The sequence below is a fragment of the Lutra lutra genome, chromosome 10 (genome assembly GCF_902655055.1).
Source record: "Lutra lutra chromosome 10, mLutLut1.2, whole genome shotgun sequence".
NCBI lineage: Eukaryota > Metazoa > Chordata > Mammalia > Carnivora > Mustelidae > Lutra > Lutra lutra.
This window is the reverse complement of record NC_062287.1, coordinates 103227110-103251004: the sequence shown is the minus strand read 5'-3', so window position 1 is coordinate 103251004 and position 23895 is coordinate 103227110. Positions and strand designations below refer to the sequence as shown.

Here is a 23895-nt window from a genome sequence, read left to right as displayed (position 1 = left end):
TTGCATTGCTTCCTTCCTTCATTATTTATTAAGCAGACTTTATCAGGCTCCTACAATGTACAAAGCAACTAAGTTAGGAGCTGTATATAAATAAGATATAAATGGTGTGTTCAAGTTGCTTGGAACCCACCTGGAGAGACAGGAAATCAGTTACAATGCCACTGTGGATGGTATAAAACAGAAGTGTGTGCAAAGTGCTATGGAAATGCAGAGGAGAGATTGGCTGCTTATGAAATCATCACATAAGAAGGAACATTTGCCATAGATCTTAAAGAAGAAAGAGGACTTGGCCAAGTCGAGGAAGTAGGTAGGAAAAGGCATTCCTGGCAAAGCAACTAGCATATGCTTGTGGCAGGCATGCCTGGGAGAGCAGGTCAGTGTGGCCCCACTGTCGGGCGCAGGAGCAAGTCCAGCTGCCTGGGGAGGAGGATACAAAGCAGGTGGTGGCCATATCTGAAGGGCCCTTGACATTCAACCCAATAGTTAGGTTCCCAGTGGGGAGCCCGTGAAGGGGGTAATTTGAGCAGGTCTGTGTTTTGACTGTAGATCCCTTCTTTGATGCCTCATGTAGGCTTCTGGTTTTTAAGGTCAGTTGTTTCTCTTTGTGACCAAAATAAAAACCAGCTGCTTTCCCCCATTTTGATCTAATTCAGGGCAGATTCCCTTTTCTCAGCGTCTGAATTCCTCAACTCTAGGTGACCTGAGTGTGGTCAGGAATGTATTGAAAGCAGTTATCCTCTGCTTGTCCTCATCTTTCTTTCAGTCAGTAGATTGCGGCTTTTGGTTCAGTTCACACAGTTGGCCTTTGTGACGTTGCCACAAATACCTTTGGGTTTACTGCTCACTCGGCATTTGTTTCATCCTTATGACCAGTAATATGTAAAGGAACCGTGACAGCCATGTCCAGTTTTTTTCCCTGGGACTGACCTTGATTGCATCACGGAGCTGGCTGTCCCTGATACTGTGGAATAAAAATGAGTCTTCCACCGTAATTTGCGAAAGTTCCTAGAATATGGTTACTTAACGGGCTCACAGAGGCCTGAGGGAACTCTCTGACTAGTTGGGTTGAGCATAACTCTTTCTCCATACAGGCCTGCAGAGATTTCCTCATGTTAGCCCAGACCCATAGTAAAAAGTGGCAGAAGTCCCTTCAGTATGAAAGAGACCAGCGTATCCGGCTGGAAGAGACCCTGGAACAGCTGGCGAAGCAACACAATCACCTGGAGAGGGCCTTCCGGGGGGCCACGGTGCTGCCGGCGAACACCCCTGGCAGCGCTGGTTCTGGAAAAGGTAAGTCGCCTGGCTCTGGGGTGGCCCGTTCATATAGGAGCCAGGTGGTTTTCTGCCACTGATAGCAGACCTGCAGACTCTCCAGGATCAGGGGCTTCTGTGCCGGGGAATCGGAGCTGTTTACTTCTCTTGCTGTGTGTTCCTGTGCGGTAGTCGCAGTGGTCAAGATCCTGCTGGGCTGGGTTTTGGTAAATTGAGCCAAAGTAAACGAATGGCCTTCCTTCTCCTTGCAGATCAGTGCTGCTCTGGCAAAGGAGACATGAGTGATGAGGATGATGAGAATGAGTTTTTTGATGCTCCTGAGATCATCACCATGCCCGAAAATTTGGGCCACAAGTAAGTTGTCCTTGACTCCTGCCAAAAAGAACACATCCGGCCATTAGAGTTGAGAAATGTTTCAGTGGGACTCTCGTACTTGTCGGTGTTAACTAAGATCTGGACTCTTTTCCTTAAATGAGTGGAAAACTCTCACCTTTTTTCCATGAGTGAGTTCTCCAGAGATATTTGAATTCATGCATATTCTAATCTAAGTGTTGTCGTTCAGTTACCTGTTACTAACTTTGTGCAGTGTGGTTTGCACTCCACTTTGGAGAGACCTGGCGAGGACCAAACTCTAGCTGTTGATCCTTGTTCTGATTCCCATATGTTTCCCACCTGTGTAGACGTACTGGCAGCAACATCAGTGGAGCCAGCAGTGACATCAGCCTGGATGAACAGGTAACATTCAGTTGGGAGCCATCGGATGGGAGACCTGGGCGTGATTCTCCGGGATTTGCTTGTAAAGCCCTTGTGAGAAAGAGAAAATGCTCATTCTTTTTTAAGATGGGGGAAGGGAAGCATATAAATACCGGGTTTTCTGTTCTTTGTGGGTGATTGAATGGCTTTGTTTTGCCCTTAGTACAAGCATCAGCTGGAAGAGACCAAGAAGGAGAAGAGAACTAGAATACCATACAAGCCAAACTACAGCCTCAATTTATGGAGCATCATGAAGAACTGCATTGGAAAAGAACTCTCGAAGATCCCCATGCCGGTGAGGCTCTTGCACACCTGCGCTCTGCCAGGAGGGCCTCTCCGGCCACAGTGGGAAGAGTGCTCCTGTGACAGCTCCACACACTTGAGAGGCAGTTCGTGTGTGGCGTGGTCTTTGTTACCCTTATCGTCATAAAGTGTCCCTTAAAATTAGCTGCTTTAATGTAGTCTATGGATCTGGTGTGTTTCCAGATCACGTCGAAGCAGATGCATTTGTTTAATGACGTTTATGAGCAGATTCCTAAGCTCGACATGCTGGGGGCATGTACAGATAAATGCGACATAGTTTCTGTGTTCAAAAAGCATGTAGTTTAAAGGAGGCAGACATGAAAACAGGTAGAAAATTTTAATCTCTACAGTAGTGTTATGGGAAGTACTAGCCATACACAGGCTTGGGGAGCACAGAACAAAGACAGTCCGTTCTGTCTGGGAAGATGACGACCATCTCCATGGTGACGTCAGTGTTTGGGCTGACCTCCCTGCCTCCCTTCCCGCCCTCCAGTCTGTCCACACTATTGCCAAAATGACCTTTTTAAAATCACAAATGTAGTCATGTCACTCCTTAGCCTAAAATCCTTAACTGAATTCCTTCTTTGCTTTGAGGGTGGTCCAGATTCCTTAGTGGGCCTGACACTTCTCCCTCCGACCAGGCTCCACCCACACTGCTGATTAGTCTTTCAGAGTTACGTTTAGGTGTGCTAGAGGCATCTTGGTTTCCTCCCCTCAGGAAATTTGCGCAGACTGCTCTCTCTGCCCAAACTTTCATCAGCTCCCCGTGCAGGCGTGCTGTGGCTAATCGCCTTGAGGATTCAGCTACAACATTATGTCTGTTAGCAAGCTTTCACCCATGTATCTGGACAGGGTGAGAAGGCTCTCCCTTGTGTTCCAACAGGTTCCATTGCTCAGTCATTACACAAGCATTTACTGAGCTGCCTCCTGTCTGCCTGGTGTTATACCCGTGTATCAGTTATGTTTGATTTAGGATCAATTTAAAGAAACAAATCTAAAATCTGTTTGTCTAAACCCAGGGTCAGCAAACTGTGAGCCTCAAGGCCACATCTGGTGGCCATCTATGTAGCCTGCAAGCTAAGAATAGTTTTTATGTTTTTAAATATCTCAAAAGAATAAAAAAGAGGATAATATTTCCTGATGTGAAATTTATATAAATGTAGATGTTAGTGTCCCGTAAGTTTTACTGGAACACAGTGATGCTCGTTCATGCATGTATTGTCCGTGGCTGCCTTCATCCTACAGCAGCAGTGTTGAGCAGCTGTGATGGGGCCATATGGTAGTGTCATATGGGATAGTAAATATTTCGGCTTTGAGGGCCATATAAATATTTACTATTTAACCTTTTATAGAAAAAGCTGGCCAACCCCTACCTTAAGCAAATACTAGCCTAAGTCATCCTCCTGTTAAAGTCCAGAAGTAGGGGATCCCGGGCTGGTACCATACTCCACACCGTTGGGACCAGGCTTCTTTCTATCCTGTTGCTCTACTATCTCTGGCCTCAGTTCTTGGGTCTGAAGTGGCTGCTCTAGTGGGGCCCATCAGCGTCTCATCCCAGTTAGCAGGAAGAAGGGAAGAGAAGGGTGTGCCCTGCCTGCGAAGAGTACTTCCTGAAAATTGCATGAACTACTTTCACTTTGGTCTCTTTGTCCAGAACTTAGATGGCCACAGGTGGCAGGGAGGACTTCTACCTTCAGTGGCGTGGCTTACTTAAACACGGGGTGGGGGGGTTTCTATTTTTGCAGCAGAAGGGAAGAGTGGAGAGTGGGGGTAGCATACAGAAATACGGAAAGTATTCTCCTCCCCTCTTGGGTCTTAGGGACCAGTGTGTGGCTTCTGCTTCTCCACAGACTGTGTTCCTCATGGGCAGAGACTGTGTCTTATTGCCCTTCATATCTTTGTTGCTTAGCCAGCGCCTGGCACAGGTATACCAGTTAGCAAATGTCGAAGTCATTAATTAACTGGGTCTTAGAAAACAAATGGATTCATAGGTTAAGTGTGTAGGATTTCTGTTAGGAAAGCGTTGACTTCCGGACAAGAAAAGGCCATGGGTTAGCACCCTGGAGACACACACAATTACTGGTTTACTGGGGGCCTGAAAAGAAGCCTCACTTCTCTGGTGCCTCGCAGAAAGTAGTGGGAGGTGGGCCGGAAAGGCGGGTGACCGCAGCCTCAGAAGTGCAGTTCTTGCTTAGAAATAACTTCTGCGTCTAGGTGACCTCTCTGTCCTTTACCATTACTTCCTTGTTGACATTGCCACTAGGGGTGTGCAGTCCTGTACCTGTTTGCCAAAGCTCGAGTCCTCGCCCTTTGCCTGCCCTGTGGGGTGTCACAGGAGAGCTGGTTCCTCCAGGCTATTTCTCAGGTTCTATGCCTTGGCAGCTGGCTGCGCTCCACCAGTGCAAGGCACCAGTAGGAGTTGGGGGGGAGGGGTTTGTGGGGGAGAGGAAGGGAGGGACCCTGGCCATGCATTCTCCTGGGCAGCGCTTTGACAGTGGCTGTGTGGCTCTGGTTTCCACTGGACGGGCCCCCTGAGACTTCAGCTGCTGCTGGGTGCCTCTGGCCTCTGGGCCATGATTCTACCACTTGCTTCTCTTTGTTCCTCCAGCCCCGTGCCCACGGCCTCCTGCTGTTGTGATCTCCAAGTTGTCTAAGTGTCTATCAGCTGTGTAATGAATTCCCTCCTTTCTTCTGCTTTAAATTTGCAGGTTCATTTGTTTTCCTGTTGGGCCTCTGGCTGATAAAATGACCAATACGAAAAGCTGGGCACCTTTAGAGAAACTGTGGTTCCTGGAACAGTGATTGGGGGCCAGGGCTGCATGTGTGTAGAGAACAGCGAGGGCTTAAGGATGCACTGATTCCAGGCCCAGGATGTGCCCATATGTCTTGTAGCTATCAGTGGAGCGCACTCTTCGTCCCATGTTCCTCAACACACATGGAAGCGTTACTTTGTGTTGCCTGAAATTCTGCCCATGAGAGATTTTGTCAGCATAGTTTCTAAGTACCTTCTGTAAAAAAGACTCCAAGGATTAGAGCTGTGTTACTCCATTACCCCTCAGTGTGCATTTTTTCTTTTGCTGTTTTCTCTAAGTGTCTCTCAGCATCAAGAAGATGGTTTTGGAGTGTGGCGCCCTATTTTAGTTGAGGCAGGTTAGATCCTACTGCCCAAAAGAGGAGTGGTTTTTTTTGTTTTGTTTTTTTTTTAAGATTTTTATTATTTATTTGAGAGAGAGGGAGAAGAAGAGGGAGAAACAGACGCCCCACTGGGTGGAGAGCCCAATGCGGGGCTCGATCCCAGGACCCTGAGATTATGACTGGAGCCAAAGGCAGACATTTAACCGACTGAGGCACCCAGCCACCCCCAAAAGGGAAGTGTTCTGTTGTTGGTCCAGTGACTCTTTGTTCACTGGGAAATTTTCACAGAGATGCTGGGTATATTTCTCAGAGAAAAAGCAGGCTGTAGCCTGTATTTCATTTTTTAAATGTATACATGCATAGACATAAACATGGCAATATAATGGGTATCTTTGGGTAATGGCATCTCAGGTAAATTTTTTCCTTTTTAAAGTTTGTTGTAGTAAAAAATTACAAGACACTTCCCAATTGGGAGGGCAGTAAATATTGGGGTACTATGTGGCTCAGAGGTTGGTGGGTAGGAGGTTGGACAAAAATGCAGAAAAAGAGGTGGGACCACAGGAAAGAGAAGTGTTTTTGTTTGTTTTAACTGAAATATTGCTCTAGGCCAGCTCAATCAATTGAAAGGGAATTGTTTTCCTCCTCCCTCTGTTCTTTGGATTCAGAACTCAGGCTAATGATATGCAGGCTTGTTCAGTGAGATTGCTGTATTGTAAAGCTAAAGTAAGCTTTGTGGGCTAGTCTGGAAAGCTAACCTGTTTTTATAGTAATTTTTTGAATAGTAAAGTCATCTTAAATCCCAAACTGTCAACTTAGAAGCTAACTCTTTTTCGGGAGATGGAGAGATAACGTCTCTTGTTCACTTCTCTCTCTACCCAGTGGGTAGTATAGGATCTGGCACACATGAGGGCTCAATAAATATTTGTGGGCTGCATAAGGGAACAAACGAACAAATGAACATCTCCCCTACAGAAGCACACATAAACTTGCTTCATCCTGTGGTTGAGAGCCCTAAGTTGGCTCTGAAACTTGAAAGGCAGAAACACTTGAAGCCCCCAGTCAGCCCCGATCATGAGCACTCCTGTCCAGAACACAACTGCCCAGCCTCAGAGAAGAAAGCAGATCCTGGCCTAATGTAGAACTGAGTCTGTAATTAGCAATTAAGGGGTACTTGGGTGGCTTAGTTAAGTGTCTGCATTTAGCTCAGGTCATGATCCCAGGGTCCTGGGATCAAGACCTGCATTGGGCTCCTTGCTCAGTGGTAGTGGGCTTCTCCCTCTTCCTCTGCCCCTCCCCCTGCTCCTGCTCACTCTGTCTCACCCCCCCAAAAAAAATCTTAAAAAAAAAATTAGCAATTGTCTCATCCAGGAGTAAGAAGCTAACTTTCGTAATGTTTTCTTTTCACCAGTCAGGACAAGCCTGTACTTAAAATTCACTACCCTTTCTTTTCTTCCTCAAGAATTTTAAATACCTCACTTCATCTCTGGGTATACTTGTGCTTAAATACATTTCTTCTTTTATTCGTTCTTTCTATACCTATTTGATGATGGTTTCCTGTGGGTGAGGCATCAATGGCTCTCGGATATGCAGGGATGAACAAAGAGGCACGGTTCCCATCTCAAAGAGCTTACAGTCAGTGAAGTAAATGAAAACATTGGTTTATACCGCTCATTGACATGGACAGTTGACCAGGGAGGGTGCATCGCTTGTAGGTTAGATCTTAGAGCTGGTCTCCTGAGCAAAGGCCTCTTTTCTTCCCAGTGATTTGCTTTATCATCTTAACAACCTGATATGTCTCTCTACCTGCAAAAACATTCAACTGTCTCTTATAGATGTGTGGGCAAAGTTTTTAAATCTGTTCTTTTCCTGACAGGTGAACTTTAATGAGCCCTTATCCATGCTTCAGCGCCTTACTGAAGATCTGGAATACCATGAGCTGTTAGACAGAGCTGCAAAATGTGAGAACTCTCTAGAACAGCTCTGTTATGTTGCAGCTTTCACCGTGTCCTCCTACTCCACTACTGTCTTCCGTACCAGCAAGCCATTCAACCCGCTCCTTGGGGAGACTTTCGAGCTGGACCGATTAGAGGAGAATGGGTACCGATCCCTCTGTGAGCAGGTAAAGGGGCCTCAGGACTGGGACACATTTGCTTTGAAGAAAGGGATTGTTTTGGTTGATACCTCTAGGTGCTACTTTTGCAGAAATTCAGTCCCTGTCATCCCAGACTGCCTTCTTTTTCTTTAGGGCTTCAACACCGGAGGCCCTGGTATTCACCTACTGTTGTGGGTATACAAATTTCAAGTGTGCATTTTGAGTGTTTATCACCAATTCACAGGCAGAATCTTTTCCTTCTCCTCTCCCCTGTCTTAATTTGAACCACTGATTTCTCCAAGGTGAGTCATCATCCCCCTGCTGCTGCACACCATGCCGAGTCCAAAAATGGCTGGACGCTGCGTCAGGAAATCAAAATCACCAGCAAGTTCCGAGGCAAATACCTCTCCATCATGCCCCTCGGTAAGGCTGCCATCTTTGTAAGAAGGATAGATTTTCTGGCTGTAAAGAAGTGGTCACTGCTTTGACAGTCAGGAGACTGGAAGTCTGATTTGGGTAGTGAACCTTAATTCGCCAGCTCTGGGCAGGTCATTTCACTTTTCAGCTGTCAAATGAGTGAGGAGGCATGAGATTCTTTAAGGGTCCGTCCAGTCATCAATGCTTCTTAGTTATATCTAATCTTTAAGTATCATTTTATTTATTTATTTATTTATTTATTTATTTATTTTTAAAGATTTTATTTATTTATTTGACAGACAGAGATCACAAGTAGGCAGAGAGGCAGACAGAGAGAGAGGGGGAAGCAGGCTCTCCACCGAGCAGAGAGCCCAATGCGGGGCTCAATCCCAGGACCCTGAGATCATGACCTGAGCTGAAGGCAGAGGCTTTAACCCACTGAGCCACCCAGGCACCCCTTTAAGTATCATTTTAGAATATAAAATCTGGCATGCTTAAAACTCTTTCTCTTAACCAGTGTTGTTGCCCCCACTACTCTAGCAATCAGCTTCACTCCATAAATCACAACTCCTGTGACTGCAAGGTTAGGTTTCTTGGGCGGTCCCTTCCCTTTTTGTCTCCTTTCTCCCCTCTCTCTTCCACCACTGGAAAGGTGAGGTATCATTTAGGTAATGGCTAAACTCCAGGTAAGAGGAAACTTCATTTAAAAGATCTTACTGGATTACAAGTTAATTGTGTACCAACATCAAGAAGATCAGGCCTGGGAATAGGAATCCGAATATGCAGTATTAGCAAGTCTGTACTTGAGGGGAAATGAGGTTACAAAGTGTCATAGTGATTCTCCAGGTTCTCTTGAACCAGAGCAGCCACATTTGGTTGTGCGTGTCCAGAAGAGTGGATGCTGAAAAAGATACAGAGCAGACAGAGAGAAAGCCAAGTAGCTGCTTAGAGACAGAGTGGTCAGTAACTGCCTGAGCTCCTGGTGGCCTTCCATTTCCTGGTTCTAGTCTTTCCTGAGGTGTGGCCTTAGCGCTGGGCTAGAGTCATCTTCTTTAGTAAATTCCCCTTTCCTCTCAGAAATACAAAATGTAGGGGCGCCTGGGTGGCTCAGTGGGTTAAAGTCTCTGCCTTCAGCTCAGGTCATGATCCCAGAGTCCTGGGATCCAGCCCCACATCGGGCTCTCTGCTCAGCGGGGAGCCTGCTTCCTCCTCTCTCTCTCTGCCTGCCTCTCTGCCTACTTGTGTTCTGTCTGTCAAATGAATAATTAAAATCTTCAAAAAAAAAGAAAAGAAATACAAAATGTAGTAGGTATAGAAATGAGAAAGTGTCTAGAAAAAAAAATTAGCCAGAAAACAAGTGCAGGAATGTTTGTAATATATTAAAAGGAGAAAAGAAATGGGAGTGTTAGCTCTACCGCCTCATGGCTGATAGGCAAAAGACTCTTAGATGAAAAGGTCAGTGAGTGGTTTTGGTCTTGATGTTTACTGAGGACCTTAGAAAAGGTTCAGATTGCTAACTGTCTTTGATGCTAACAATTTCAGAAGTATCTGGTTAAGAGTAGTTAAGCTGGGGGTGTTCTAACCTGATGTGCAGAACTAGGATGTCAGTGGTCATATTGCAATATGACTTTTACCCATGGAGAAGTTGGAGGCCGCCTGAGGATCTCCAAAGGGATGGGTTATTTTTAACTCTAAGGAGGGTTGTATACATTTTAAAAGTAGCAATAGGGGTGCCTGGGTAGCTCAGTCGTTAAGCATCTGCCTTCACTCAGGTCCTGGGTTCAAGCCCGTGTAGAGCTCCCTGCTCAGTGGGGAGCCTCCTTTTCTCTCTCCCTCTGTAGCTCCCCCTGCTTGTTCTCTCTCTGACAAATAAGTAAATCTTTAAAAATCTTTAAAAAGAAAAAAGTCAAATTTATGTACATAGTATTTTTTTACTTGTTTTAAGATTTTTATTTTTTTTTATTTTTTTAAATATTTTATTTATTTATTTGACAGAGAGAGATCACAAGTAGACCGAGGCAGGCAGAGAGAGAGAGAGAGGGAAGCAGGCACCCCGCTGAGCAGAGAGCCCGATGCGGGACTCGATCCCAGAACCCCGAGATCATGACCCGAGCCGAAGGCAGCGGCCCAATCCACTGAGCCACCCAGGTGCCCCTAAGATTTTTATTTTTAAGTAATAATTTAATAAATAATTTTCTCTACACCCAGTGTGGGGATCAACCTCACACCCGGAGATCAAGAGCTACATGCTCCACCAACTGAGCCAGCTGGGGCCCTAAAAAGACACATTTAAATGGGTGTTATTTTATAGCGTTGGCGCTCTCTAACCCAAGGAGAATCACGATTAGGGAATATGAATGAAACAACCAGTCATCCTGTTGATCTCTGTGTCATTGACACTACGGGGCTCTGTGAATCTTGAATTTTGCTCCCAAGTGGCATTTTAGTAAAAAAAATGTCTCCTTATATATTTTATTCATTCTTGCAGTTTCTACTTTTTGACTAGAGTGATTACTTATAATCAATTACTGATTAGGTAGGACTTATATCTGCCATTTTTTTTTTGAGTTTTTGGGTTTTTTTTTTTTATATCTTCTTTTTTTGTTCCTGTCTTCCTCTACTAGTTCCTTTTGTGTTAAATTAGATATTTTTCTAATTTACCATTTTAATCCTGTTATGTCTTTTACTATATTTTTAAAGGTGTTTTTGTAGTGGTTATCCTGGATAGTATAGTTAACATCTAAGTATCTTTTCAGATTAATACTAATTTAATTTCAATAGACACAAAAACTTTGCAACTATATAGATCCAGTACTTTTTCCCTCCTTTGTGTTTTTATTTTTATGTAAATTATGTTTTATACATTATAATCCCATCAGCATAGTTTTATGACTGGATTTATAGGTGTGTCTTTTAAATCATACAGCAGAAAAAAAGTTGCAAGCAAAAAATACATTTATACTGTTATTTTTTTTTTAAGATTTTATTTATTTATTTGACAGACAGAGATCACAGGTAGGCAGAGAAGCAGGCAGAGAGAGAGGAGGAAGCGGGCTCCCTGCTGAGCAGAGAGCCAGATGCAGGGCTTGATTCCAGGACCTGGGATCATGACCCAAGCCGAAGGCAGAGGCTTTAACCCACTGAGCCACCCAGGCGCCCCTATACTGTTATTTTTTTTTTTTAATACTGTAATTATCGTTACCTTTCTTGGTCTCTTCTTCATTTTTTTAAAGATTTTATTTATTTATTTGAGAGAGCGAGAAAGAGAGAGTGGGCATGGGGAGGGGGAGGGGCAGAGGGAGAAGCAGACTCCATGCTGAGTAGGGAGCCCAATGCAGGGCTCAATCCTAGGACCTGTGGATCATGACCTAAGCTGAAGGCAGATACTTAACTAAGCCACTCAGGTGCCCCTTACCGGTCTCTTCTTAATGGAGATTTAAGTTGCTGTCCAGTATCTTTTCAATTCAGCCTGAAAGACTTCCTTTAGTATATGTCTTGAAGGGAAGATCTGCTAGCTATGAATTCTTTAAGTTTTTGTTTGTCTGAATGTCTTAAATTCTTTGTTTATGAAGGATAGTTTTGCTGGCTGTAGAATTCTTGGTTTGATAAATTTTTTTCTTTCAGCATTATTGGATATGTCATCCTGCTGCCTTCTGGCCTCTGAAGTTTCTAATAATCTTATTGGGGATCGTGTAAATGTGATGCATCACTTCTGTCTTAGTGTTTTCCAGATTCTTGCTTTGTCTTTCAGTAGTTTGATTATGATGGGTTCTGGCGTGGCGCTCTTTGAGTTTATCCTGTTGGAGTTCAGTGATTATGTAGATTGATGTTTTTCATCAATTTGGAATTTGGGGCCATTATTTATTTATTAACTGCTCCAATTGTGGGGTATTTTTTGTTTGTTGTATGTTTGTTTTGTTTTGTTTTAGAGAAAGTGACCAGGGAAGGGACAGAGGGAAAGGGGCAGAGAGGATCCTGAGTAGGCTCCATGCTCAGTGCGGAGCCCAGTGCAGGGCTCGATCTCACGACCAGAGATCATGACCTGAGCCAAAACCATAAGTCAGATGCTCAACCAACTGAACCACCCTGGGGCCCCCTTAACTGCTCCAATTGTGAACACCACCGCAGGCGGCTACTGTGTTAAATAATTCTTACTGGCTGTTTTGTCACGCCTGGGAAAAGGCTGCGTGAGGTGAGCTGGTGCTGAGTCAGGTGAGATAAGGAGAAGCCCTCATGCAGGAACCACCAGACAGGTCAGGTAGTGACCGTTCCTTGGAGATTGAACTTCTGGGGCGCTTCAAACAGTCTGCTTCCTCCAGTGGTTGCTAGGCTGCTTGCGGGTTTTCATCTCTACCGTGACTGTGAGGCTGCTGTTTTTCAAGGCTACTGCCAAGCTGGGGAGAGGAGGATGGAAGTAGTGCAAGTTAAAATGCCACAAAGCTCATTTTTCTTACTAGAATTCTGAAAAAGTTGATTTGGTTAGTTTTTGCCTAGTGTTCTTAACTCATTTTATGGAGGAACAGATATATAAAGTCCTTATGTGAGCATTCTGAAGTGCCTATCTTCCTTTTCATATATTTTAAGCACTTCAATTTTTAGATCTTTATCTCACTGTCAAGTCTCCGAGACACAAATGTTATATAAAGGAAGGCAGTCATAGGGCTTTCTTTGTTTTTCCACTATCCCTGGGAGCTGGAAAGGACACTTTACAGAAAAACAGGTGCATCAGCAGGATGGGACATAAGGTTACGGTATTGGGGAGTACAGATATATTCTGAACTTATTTTGAACTTCAGCTCTGGCCCTTACTAGCTGTGTGACCTTGAGGAAAATTACCTCTCTGAGCTCAGAGCCTTTGTTGATAAAAGGGGGATGTGGTAGGCTAAATAATGCCCCCCCCCCCAAAAAATAATGTCCACATCATAATCCCTGGAACTTGTGAATATCTCACTTCTCATCGTGAAAGGAACTTTGTAGGTGTGGTTAAATTAAAGATCTTGAGATGGGGAGGTAATTCTGGAGTATTTCTATAGGCTTAGTACAGTCACAAAGGTTTTTTTTGAGAGGGAGGCTGGAGAATCAGAGGCAGTGATGACAGAGGCAAGACTGACGTTGGGAAGAGACCACAGGCCAGAGAATGCAGGTGGCCTCTGGTAGCTGGAAAAGGCAAGGAATGGATCTCCTGTAGGGCCTTTGGAGGGAACACAGCCTTCTGATGCCTTGATTTTAGATTTCTGACTTCCAGCCATGTAACAGTCTTAACAACCGTGTTGTTATAAGCCGTAACGTTTGTGGCAGTTGGTCCCAGCAGCAATAGAAACAAATATAGGGGATAACAATGCCCATAACTGAGGTGTCAGCAGGTATTTGCATGGCCACTGTATGCTGGAAACTGTTCTCGGTGCTGTGGGTATGTAATGGTGGGCAAAAGCCATTTTGCCCTCACTTAGCTTTCATTCTTTTCTTTCCTTTTCTTTTCTCTGTTTTTTTTTTTTTTTCTTAAGAGAGAAAGAGAGTGTGGTGAGTGGGAGGTGGGGAAGGACAGAAGCAGGGGAGAGAGAATTTCAAGCAGACTCCATACCTAGCACAGAGCCTGACGTGGGGCTCAATCCCAAGACCTGAGCCAAAATCAAGAGCCTGTTGCTTAACCAACTGAGCCACCTAGATACCCCAGCTTGCATTCTTTTCTTAAGCAGACAAAAAAGTAAACAAACACCGAAATTATAATTATTGTCAGTAATTATTAAATTTTATATGGTAGTGATTCTATGACAAAATAGAGCAAGGAGAGATGGGGGTGAGTGGCAAGAGAAGGGATTGGACTGTGTTTGTGGTTCCTTGGCCAAGATCACCAAGGAAGTTCTCTCTGAAGAGGTTACATTTGAGCAGAGACCTATCTAATAAAAAGAAGCCAACCAGAAGAAGATCTGGAGAAGAGTGTCCCAGCAGAGAGAACCCCTTTAAGATAAAGGCCCTTGAGAGGGGGGCAAGCACAGCACACCCAAGAAGCACAAAGACCACAGCAGCTTCCCAGAGCAATCCAAGCAGTTGGCAGGGGCCAGATCTTGTAGGGATTTTGTACACCAGGGAAAGGAGTTGAGTTTTGTTTTCATTGCAGTGGTAAGAAATGGAGAGATTTTATACAGTGTGGTACGTTGACTTGACATGTTTTAAATGGATCGCTTTGACCAGAGACTCAAAGGTGACTATGGTAGAAGCTGGGACCAAAACAGAGTTGTTAGCTTCAGGCAAGAGATGATGGTGGCTTTATTATTTTAAGTTTTTTAAATTTATCTATTTGTCAGAGAGAGAGAGAGAGCGAGTGAGCAAGCACAAGCGGGGGAGCAGCAGGCAGAGAGAGAAGCAGGCTCCCCACCGAGCAGGGACTAGATCCCAGGACTCTGGGATCTTGACCTGAGCCGAAGGCAAACGCTTAACAACTGAGCCAGCCAGGGTCCCTGATGGTGGTTTTAGACAGGAGTGGTGGCGGAAGAGGTACTGAGCAGGAAACTGAGCATATGTTTAGGTGGCACAGATATTTGAAAGGTGGTTGTGAAGATTAAATAAGCTAATATTTGAGGAGAGCATAGCCCAGTGCCTGGGACACAGGAGATGCTGGCAGCAGGGCAGCTGCCGTTGCCCATGGTGTCATTGTCATCACTGCTGCTGCAGCCATCAGAGCTGGGTTTTTTTGGTTTTTTTTGTTTGTTTGTTTGTTTTTTATAAACATATATTTTTATCCCCAGGGGTATAGGTCTGTGAATCGCCAGGTTTACACACTTCACAGCACTCACCATAGCACATACCCTCCCCAATGTCCATAACCCCACCCCCACCTCTCAACCCCCCTCCCCCCATCAACCCTCAGTTTGTTTTGTGAGATTAAGAGTCACTTATGGTTTGTCTCCCTCCCAATCCCATCTTGTTACATCAGGGCTCTTTTAATCTCTTATACGAGAAAGACAGAAAGACACATAATTAGTCTTCTGTGCATCAGTGGTTACAGAGGGAGCTTAGACTTACACTGGTCCTGTAACTGTATTAGTCAATATGTATATAAAGATATACACATAGGGGCACCCGGGTGGCTCTCTTGGTTACGCATCTGACTCTTGATTTTGACTCAGGTCATGATCTCATGGTCCTGAGATCGAGCCCCGTGTTGGGCTCCACGCTCAGTGAGGAGTCTGCTTGAGATTAACTCTCCCTCTGTCCCCACACCTCCACTTGTACACATGCATGCACACACTCTTGCTCTCTCTCTCTCTCTCTCAAATAAAGAAATAAAATCTTTTTAAAAAGGTATACATATATGTATAGTTCTTGTATATACGTATAAGTTCTTAATTATTTTGGATCTCTAGTCACTTCTGTTCACCTCATTTTTTGGTTTGGTATGCGAAATGAACTCAGAGGGACAAGAGAAGATTGTATCTCCTGAGTGCCCGTTACGTTTCCAGCATTTTACTGGGCAAATAAACAGTATTTACTGTACAACAAGTTGTGCTTATTCCAAGTCTACGGATGACAAAGCTGAGGCCAAGGAAAATTACAAATAATGCAGGATATATTACTCTAATGCAGTTCTTTGCTAACCACTCAGATTCATGCAGACCCCATAAGTCAAGGGCACAGGCTCCAGCAAGACTGTCCTCACCGCAGGGGCCAGCCACAAGTTCGGGGGTCCCCAGGCCCTCTGTACTTCTGACCAACTGGCTTTCCTTTTGGCAGTTTGCTAGGATGACTCATAGAATCCAGGAGAGAACTATCCTCACTATCATAGTTTCATTATAAAGGGTACAAATCAGGACTGGCCAAATGGAGAGACACATAGGGCAAGGTCTGCAAGTATCCTGAGCTTAGAGCTTTCGTGCCTTCACCCATGGAATTAGGGCCCATAATCCTCCTGGCACATTGATATGTTCACAAACCAGGAAGCCACAGCAAGCTCCACTGTCCAGAGATTTTACTAGGGTTTCATTAGGTGGGCACGATTGAACTATTGGCCCCATGACTACACTCAATACCCAGGCCTCCTTCCCTTCCTGGAGGGAAGGGAATACCATTCCCAAGAGGTCAGGAAGTCCATCTGATAGCAAGTGATTCAAGGCCACAAGTCTCTAACACATAGTTGATTTTTCTGGCCTGGCTCATCCTGAGCATAAGCTATCCAGAGGCCCACCATGTTACTTCACTGACATAACTCTTACAGTGCCATGAATAACAAGGATACTACTATCACTTGGGAAGGTCCAGGGGTTTAGAGGTTCCCTTCCAGGAACCATTTTCAAAGTCAGGCAAATTCTTTATTATACACCCTGGGGTCACATCTCTAATGAGTGCTGGATCTGGGATTCAGTCCATTTCTGCCTGATTCCAAAGCCCCTGCTCTATCCACTACTCCATTACTGTTAAGGCCCTTAGAAAAGTGGTTTACTTCAGGTCACCCAGCTAGTTACTGACAAGAGGGCCTGGCCCCCAGGCCTGACTACCCATGTGTGCTCCTTTCCGCAATTCACTTTTATTTTTTCATGTTGGGGCAGATTTGACCTGTTCTTGTACATCTTGCGACTTGTGTAGCAGGCACAGTTGGTGAAAAGATTGGAGCTTTTGCTTTCATTTCTATTTCTACAATTGCAGAATATTGCTTCCTAGCTACACGCTATCAGTTGTCAGTGTTGGTCATCATTTAGTTATAGTTCATTCATAAATTTAAAAATGAAGTGAAAAAATTCAATCAGTGCTTCCAACATTTAAGAAGATTATAAAGCCCTTTTGGTTTATTGTTTTCCTTTTAAAAGTAAGAAATGTTGGGCACCTGGGTGGCTCAGTGGGTTAAGCCGCTGCCTTCGGCTCAGGTCATGATCTCAAGGTCCTGGAATCGAGTCCCGCATCGGGCTCTCTGCTCAGCAGGGAGCCTGCTTCCCTTCCTCTCTCTCTGCCTGCCTCTCTGCCTACTTGTGATCTCTGTCTGTCAAATAAATAAATAAAAATCTTAAAAAAAAAAAAGTAAGAAATGTTAATAGAAGAAAATCAATCCATTGTTACTTGTAGCTAACATGGTGGTATTATTCTGATACTTGTCTTAATTTGTGTACCTCTCTCTGTTTCCAGGTAGCATCCACTGTATTTTCCATGCAACTGGGCACCACTACACTTGGAAGAAGGTTACCACAACGGTGCACAACATTATTGTGGGCAAGTTGTGGATAGATCAGGTAAGCAGAGGTGCCCAAAGTGTTCTGAAGTTCAGGAGAATACCTTCATAGGTACATCTGTGCAGTATCAAGGACATATGAACTGACCCCACACTGTTGTTACTGATTTATCCGTTTCTCCTAAGGAATTGCTCTCAGCCAGAAGCCCCCACCCCGACCTCCCAAGTTTCTATACCCCAGATTATTTCTTATGAATGACGAATTTATAACATTCATTCTGTAACTACTCTACCAGGACTGTGTTAGCTACTATGAAAGTACAACAAAATAATAAACACAACTCTTACTCTTCATCCTTTCATTATTTATCAGACATGACTGCTAGGCAGAGGGCTAGGTCTTAGGGATACAAAGCCAGATAAGACATTGTCCTTCAAAGAGTTATTGTATCATTGGCGACAACATGATAAATAGGTATAAATTGAAAAGTGTTAACAAAATATGCTAGCGCTAAGAGCTGTACTAAGGGGTCACCTGGGTGGCTCAGTGGATTAAAGCCTTTGCCTTAGGCTTGGGTCGTGATCCCAGGGTCCTGGGATTGAGCCCCGCATCGGGCTCTCTGCTCCGCGGGGAGCTGCTTCCTTCTCTCTCTCTGCCTGCCTCTCTGCCTACTTGTGATCTCTCTTTCTCTGTCAAATAAATAAATAAAATCTTTAAAAAAAAAAAGAGCTGTACTAAGATAACATCTAAATAATTGTCAATCTGCTCTTAAGATGATGGTTGCAATAAATTCAGAAAAGAAAGGGAATACTCTCTAGCAGTCAGGAAAGCCTACACGGTAGATGTGGGAATTAAGCTGAGGTTTTGTTGTTGCTGTTGTTTTGTTTCGTTTTAGATTTTATTTATTTTAGAGAGGTGGGGGCAAGCAAGGGGGAGGGGCAGAGAGAGAGAAGGTGGGTAGAGAGAATCTCAAGCAGATTCCACACTAAGCACACAGAGCCCAATGCAGGGCTTTGATCTCACGGCCCTGAGATCATGACCTAAGCTGAAACCAAGAGTTAGTTAACTGACTGAGCCACCCAGGCGCCCCAAGCTGAGTCTTAAAGTGGTTTGGGATTTAGAAGATAGAGGAGAAAATAAAGTGTAGAAAGGCCTGTTATGTGTAACCTTGTAATTGTGAGTAGAGTACTTTGACTTAACCACAGAGTTCATGAAGGGTATGAGTGGGGGCTTGGTTGGGAAAGGTAAATTATTATGTGAATATCAGTATATGTGCTGAAAGTCAAATCTTGCCACCTAACATGGGACACATGATTGACAGAAAACCAGAAGGCCATTTGATCTTGATCCCAATCTGGAATACCAAGGTTCTGAAGGGATTTCACAGCTTGTTGGGGTCGGCTGAGACTGGAATCCTTAAGCAAGGGAGTCTGAAAGTATACGATGGAAAAGTGAAGAATTATGAGGCGTGGGGTCTGGCAGATATTCAAGTCCTCCGGTCTTAATAAAATCAATCCATGATGCTTTTTATTTTATAGTCTGGTGAAATTGATATTGTGAATCACAAGACGGGAGACAAGTGCAATCTTAAATTTGTTCCTTATAGCTACTTCTCTCGTGATGTAGCAAGAAAGGTAAGAGAAGTTGGAGTTTAAATGTTTTTCTTTAGTGTGTGTCTCTTAGAAAGCCTACTCTTTGGGGGCTGGTATAGATGATGGATCAGGAGATAGTCTAAACATATGTATCTCCTAAATATGTATGTGGTGATTTAAAAAAAAAAGGCGACGTAAAGGAGAAAGTCAGCAGGAAGGGGGACTAGATTGCATTACGAAACCAAATTGTCTTTTCTGGTAAAGACATTAAATAAGAAAGTAAAAGTCAAAAGCGAGGAGAGATTGAAAATGGGAAACACAGAGGAAGGACCAATAGAAGGATTTCAGGAAGAAGGATGGGCAGTTTGACCGCTGTGTGGTCTAAGCGTGAGTCCTGTGTCAACACCATAGTGGAATTGCACCATGAGTTTGATGGAGAGTAAAGAAGAGCTGGGGAGTTAAATCTCTTTGTGGCTGTCTCTGAAGAAAGAAGAAAATACCAGAGAGAAGAGAAAACCATAGAAAGAAGAAAATACCATAATTCTGAGTACCATTCAGATCCTTTTCCTGCATATATCATTGCAACGAAAATCCCTATACAACAAAATGATGAAACCCCAACTCATGGCTCATTTATTTTAAGCAGCTCAAAAAAGTTTACCAAAACAATTTTGGTGTTCCATGGTGTTTGTCGTAGCAGAATTTAACCAGTATTGACCATAGGACCTTTGTTTCCAGAATAGTCAGGTAAGCTAACCCACAGTGAATGCTGTACTCCAAAGCCCTACTCTCCATCATTGTAGGTAACAGGGGAAGTGACAGATCCATCAGGAAAAGTTCACTTTGCCCTTCTGGGGACATGGGACGAGAAAATGGATTGTTTCAAAGTGCAACCAGTCGTTGGGGAAAATGGGGGTGATGCTCGGCAGAGAGGCCATGAGGCAGAAGAAAGCAGGGTTATGCTATGGAAAAGGAACCCTTTACCGTGAGTATCAGTATGCATGCTGTCCAGGTAATACTTCGACCTCCAGCTTGGAGCAGTACTGATGGCATTTCTGCCTGCCTTCCCACTTAATTATGTGAGGGATCAAGCCAGGGAAATAAGAACCTTTGGAGAGATTACCAGAAGGCCGTCACCATATGATTTGGGTTGTAATGGGCCTTGTCAAGAAAATTGAAACTAACCAAGTCACATCTGCCAAAAAATATTCATAATTTAGAGCAAAATGACTCAGAAGCAGCTAGAGGAGAAAGATGCCTACCACCTGTTAGCAACTTAGCCCGAGCCCCAGTGGCAATATAAAGGTTCCTGAGCTCATACACTGGAATTCGGAAAGAAGATGGAGGCCATTTGTCTCCTGTCATCTCCTATGTTCAGTCTATCGTAAGTGCCAAGATTATCCCAGAAGGAGGTTACAAAGAAAGCAAAGGAAATAAGAATAAGGCATTTTCATTCAGTAGAAGGTTTAATTTTTCCTAAGGCATTTCTTCCTAATCTCTGCTGAGCACAGCACTAGCCCAGCAAACTCCTGTAGCGAGTGATGCCCAGGCAGGGGATGGGGATGGTCCAGTCTGGTTCTCTGCTGCACGAGGGGAACCTGCCACCGTCCTAAAGTCTGTCCATCTGTAGAACAGCTTTGAGGAGGCCGTCTTTTGGCAGGGTGCTCGGTCGTTGCTCCTTAACAAGGGCCTGGGCTCTGGCGTCACCCTTCATCTCTCATTCTTGATTTGTAGGAAGAATGCGGAAAACATGTACTACTTCTCAGAGCTTGCTCTGACGCTCAACGCCTGGGAAAGTGGCACCGCCCCCACAGACAGCCGATTGCGGCCTGACCAGAGACTGATGGAAAACGGGCGCTGGGATGAAGCCAATGCTGAGAAGCAGCGCCTGGAGGAAAAGCAAAGACTTTCCAGAAAGAAGAGAGAAGCAGAAGCTATGAAAGCCACAGAGGATGGTAACGAACCCGTCTTCCACTCTCTCGATGGGTGGAGAATCATTTGGTGTGTTTCTGGCTCTCAATCTGTTTTTCTTTACCTGCTGTCTCTTTTAGGCACACCCTATGATCCCTATAAGGCGCTGTGGTTTGAGCGGAAGAAGGACCCTGTTACCAAGGAGCTAACCCATATTTATAGGGGAGGATACTGGGAGTGTAAAGAAAAACAGGACTGGACCTCATGCCCGGACATATTCTGAAGTGGCAGCAACGAGAAGGAGGAGGATCCAAAGGAGAAGAGGACAGAGGATGTGCGGGAAAGCTGGCGTTTGGGACTCTGACCGATCGCCTTCCTCCAGTTTGTCTGTCTTAACCAATCATTTTGTCCAAATCAATCACCAGAAGCAGACACCAGTGGTGGTGATTGGCTGGTTGCCTTAGCTGATTGAAACTGAAATCGACTTACTAGGTACCTGTGTGTGTGAGGGGGAGGCTTAGTGGCCGGAGTGGGGCGCTGCTCCACTTCTGCAGTCAGGTGTTCTGGCTCGTCCTCCTCCCTCTGCCCCCACTTTAGGATGACGTCGTTCACCCTCCCCTGTAGCATCCTGCTCAGCCAAGGTCTGCGTGAGGTGATGATTCGGGGGCATTTTGGTGCTGTTCAGAGCGAGAGCTGAATTTAGAAGCTCCTTGAAAGGAGCACGTAAGATTTAACCAATGGAGGCATCGTGAATGACCGCGGTGGAGCTTAGGCATGGCGTCACGAGATGGGGTCCCTCACGGGGTCAGTCTCATGGGGCGTCCACCCTGAGATAACTACAGTATCAGAACAATTGCAGGGGGACTTGTCCTGTAAGATTGGAACACTCAGACTGACATTTCTTGGAAGTTTCTATCTTCATTTGTGTAACCTACCCTTCTGCTGTCCTCTATCTTTGACAGCAACCGGAGGCCACTTTGGGGGTTGGTAGGAGGGTTGTGTTATCCTCACAAGGGAGTTTATGGACTTCTTCACACGGGGAACTTGTGAGAACACAACGCAGGGTGGAAAAGACTGCTAGCCACTTTGCTTTCCCAGTTCCTCCTCACCCCCATTCTTCATTGCCTTTTTTGCTCATCCCTCCCTCCCACCCTCCCTCCCTCTCTCTTCCCTCCTCTCTCTCTCTCTCTCAGCGCAATACCAGTTTGGGTCTGTGCCCCAGTGTGGAGCAGAGCATTACCTGTCCCACTCTGGTATGTTTCAGAATTTGAGAGAAGGAGTTAATTTGAAACAAAAGTTTTCACCATCTCTCAAGCCCCATGGACTGGAGCCACCTCTTGAATAATGTGTTAAATATCTGTATATTATATATATGTAGAGAAAAATCTAATTTTTTTGTTTGATTTTCCTTCTTCCCATTAAGAATCTTGTTTTTTGATATCCTTTATCTCCCTGGGACTCTCTCTTGGACACACTGATGTGAAATGGAGCCTCCTCTGTTTTCCCTCTTTTAGGGGCAGACAGACTCAGACCCTGAGCAGGATCACCTCCGGCAGTTACTGAACAAGGGACTCGATCCTGGGTCTGTATCACGGAGTGCCCACTGCTGTCTAAGTTCTGCTCTCCTAATGACCTGAGTCTTGAAAATGAAATCCCAACTCTTTCCTGCCTTTTTCCCTTCTTTTGTTAGGAAGAGCATGGGTAGAGAGTCAGGACAGTTTAATTCTGCCTCTGCCCAAATCCCACCACACACAGCTGATTCCCAAAAGACACTTCTTCCTAGGACGTGGGGCTGAAAGTGCTGTCATGTGGGGTGGGTAAGAGAACTACTCCTGTCGGGCCCTGGCTTCCTTCATTTTGTGTTCTGTATTTGTTTCAGTTGTCTTGTTCAGGAATCCACCCCTGTGCAGCCCACCCTTGGTTGAGGATCACAAATTGAGGTGCCTTCCTTGTATGCTTTCTGTTCGTGTTTTTCGTTTCTGTTCCTTAACTGCTGAGCCTCAGCCAGTGTGGGTCCTGGGGGAAATACCATTCCAGAGGAAGCCATCCCTACATGGAAATTGGATTTATACTGGGTAAATTAGTACTTCTATTCCTTCCTCGCCATTCCTCCCTTCCTAGCTGTGAGGCACTTGAGAGACGGGCAACCACTGCGGAGTTTCCTCCTAAGACCCCGACTCCCAAGCTAAGCTCGGGATTGTGCTGGGGCTGCTTTCAAGGAGGCCCGCTAAGGCCATGACCTTTTGGGGGGTTTTAGCCAGAGCAGGAATTCCTCAACCAAACTGAACGTCTCTGCATTATCCCCCACCTTTCTTCTTCCACCATCTGCACTACATTTCCCAGCCTGATCCACAGTCCGATTCCTGCTAATAGAGAAGCTCTGAGTCCTTCAGGTGAAATGAAGTCACATCAAGACAAAACTATATATATTTTCATTTTTTTTGCCTTATTGTTTTTTTTCCAAGAAAACTACTAAATTAAATAATTTTTAAAAAGTCATATCGTTTGTCTGATTCACTTGACTCCTACTAGATAACAAGTTGGTGGGGGGGGCGGCGGCTGGAGAACCGGCCAAGTGCCGGTTTGTTCTTGGGAATCAGGCAGCGGATCTTTGTGAGCAGTTGAAAGAAAAATGGGGCGCGGGTTTCCAGATGTCTCAACTGTTCGACAACATTCTCAAGGGCCTGTGGACAGAAGAGTAGTTTTAACAGCCCTTTCCGCTTTAATGGGATGTAACCATCAGTGCCCCCCACCCTTGGTATAGGGGAATGGTTTCTAGTGTTTTTGATGTTGGACCTATTTCACTTCAAAAAACAAAAGTTTTCTTGAATTTCATTTTTCTTGCCCATTTAGATTTTCAGATTCTTAGCTGTTCCATGTAGGGATTCAAATTCTGTACTTTGAAACATAAGCAATTGAGTACTGATTTGAAGGCCTTGGGAGAGAATTAAGGACTGGGAAGATGGTTGGTCAGTTTTTCTCTATAAAGTTCAGGGAGAGGGTCAGGGTGGGCAAAGGAATCAAAGGGGCCCAGAGAGGCTGCACACAGGTCCTGCCCTGTGGCTGAGCATCTGCTTCTGTATCCAGCATGCTGTTAGGAATTCTGAACATTGTCCAGCTTACACTTGAACAATTTTAAGAGCTAAGTGTTAGAATCGTCATGTGAGGTACAGAGAAGGCACGGGGGAAAAAAACCCCTAATTTAAATAAATTCACTAAGGTTACACAGCTGATTGGTTTAGTCACGGTGTTGGAATTCAAA

At 44.7% G+C, this 23895-nt stretch overlaps 1 protein-coding gene across 1 annotated transcript in view; it reads left to right on the top strand.

Moving 5' to 3' along the window:
- Positions 1 to 23132, top strand: part of OSBP (oxysterol binding protein) — a 35118-nt gene extending 11986 nt beyond the window's left edge. Inside the window, exons 4-14 of the mRNA XM_047691242.1 lie at positions 1092 to 1290; positions 1524 to 1626; positions 1953 to 2007; positions 2189 to 2320; positions 7337 to 7582; positions 7858 to 7978; positions 17087 to 17190; positions 18669 to 18764; positions 19526 to 19707; positions 20457 to 20677; positions 20774 to 23132. Of these exons, the coding sequence (XP_047547198.1) occupies positions 1092 to 1290; positions 1524 to 1626; positions 1953 to 2007; positions 2189 to 2320; positions 7337 to 7582; positions 7858 to 7978; positions 17087 to 17190; positions 18669 to 18764; positions 19526 to 19707; positions 20457 to 20677; positions 20774 to 20916 (1602 nt within the window). The 3' untranslated portion in view covers positions 20917 to 23132. The remainder of the gene's footprint in view (positions 1 to 1091; positions 1291 to 1523; positions 1627 to 1952; positions 2008 to 2188; positions 2321 to 7336; positions 7583 to 7857; positions 7979 to 17086; positions 17191 to 18668; positions 18765 to 19525; positions 19708 to 20456; positions 20678 to 20773) is intronic.
- Positions 23133 to 23895: the final 763 nt, after the last annotated feature.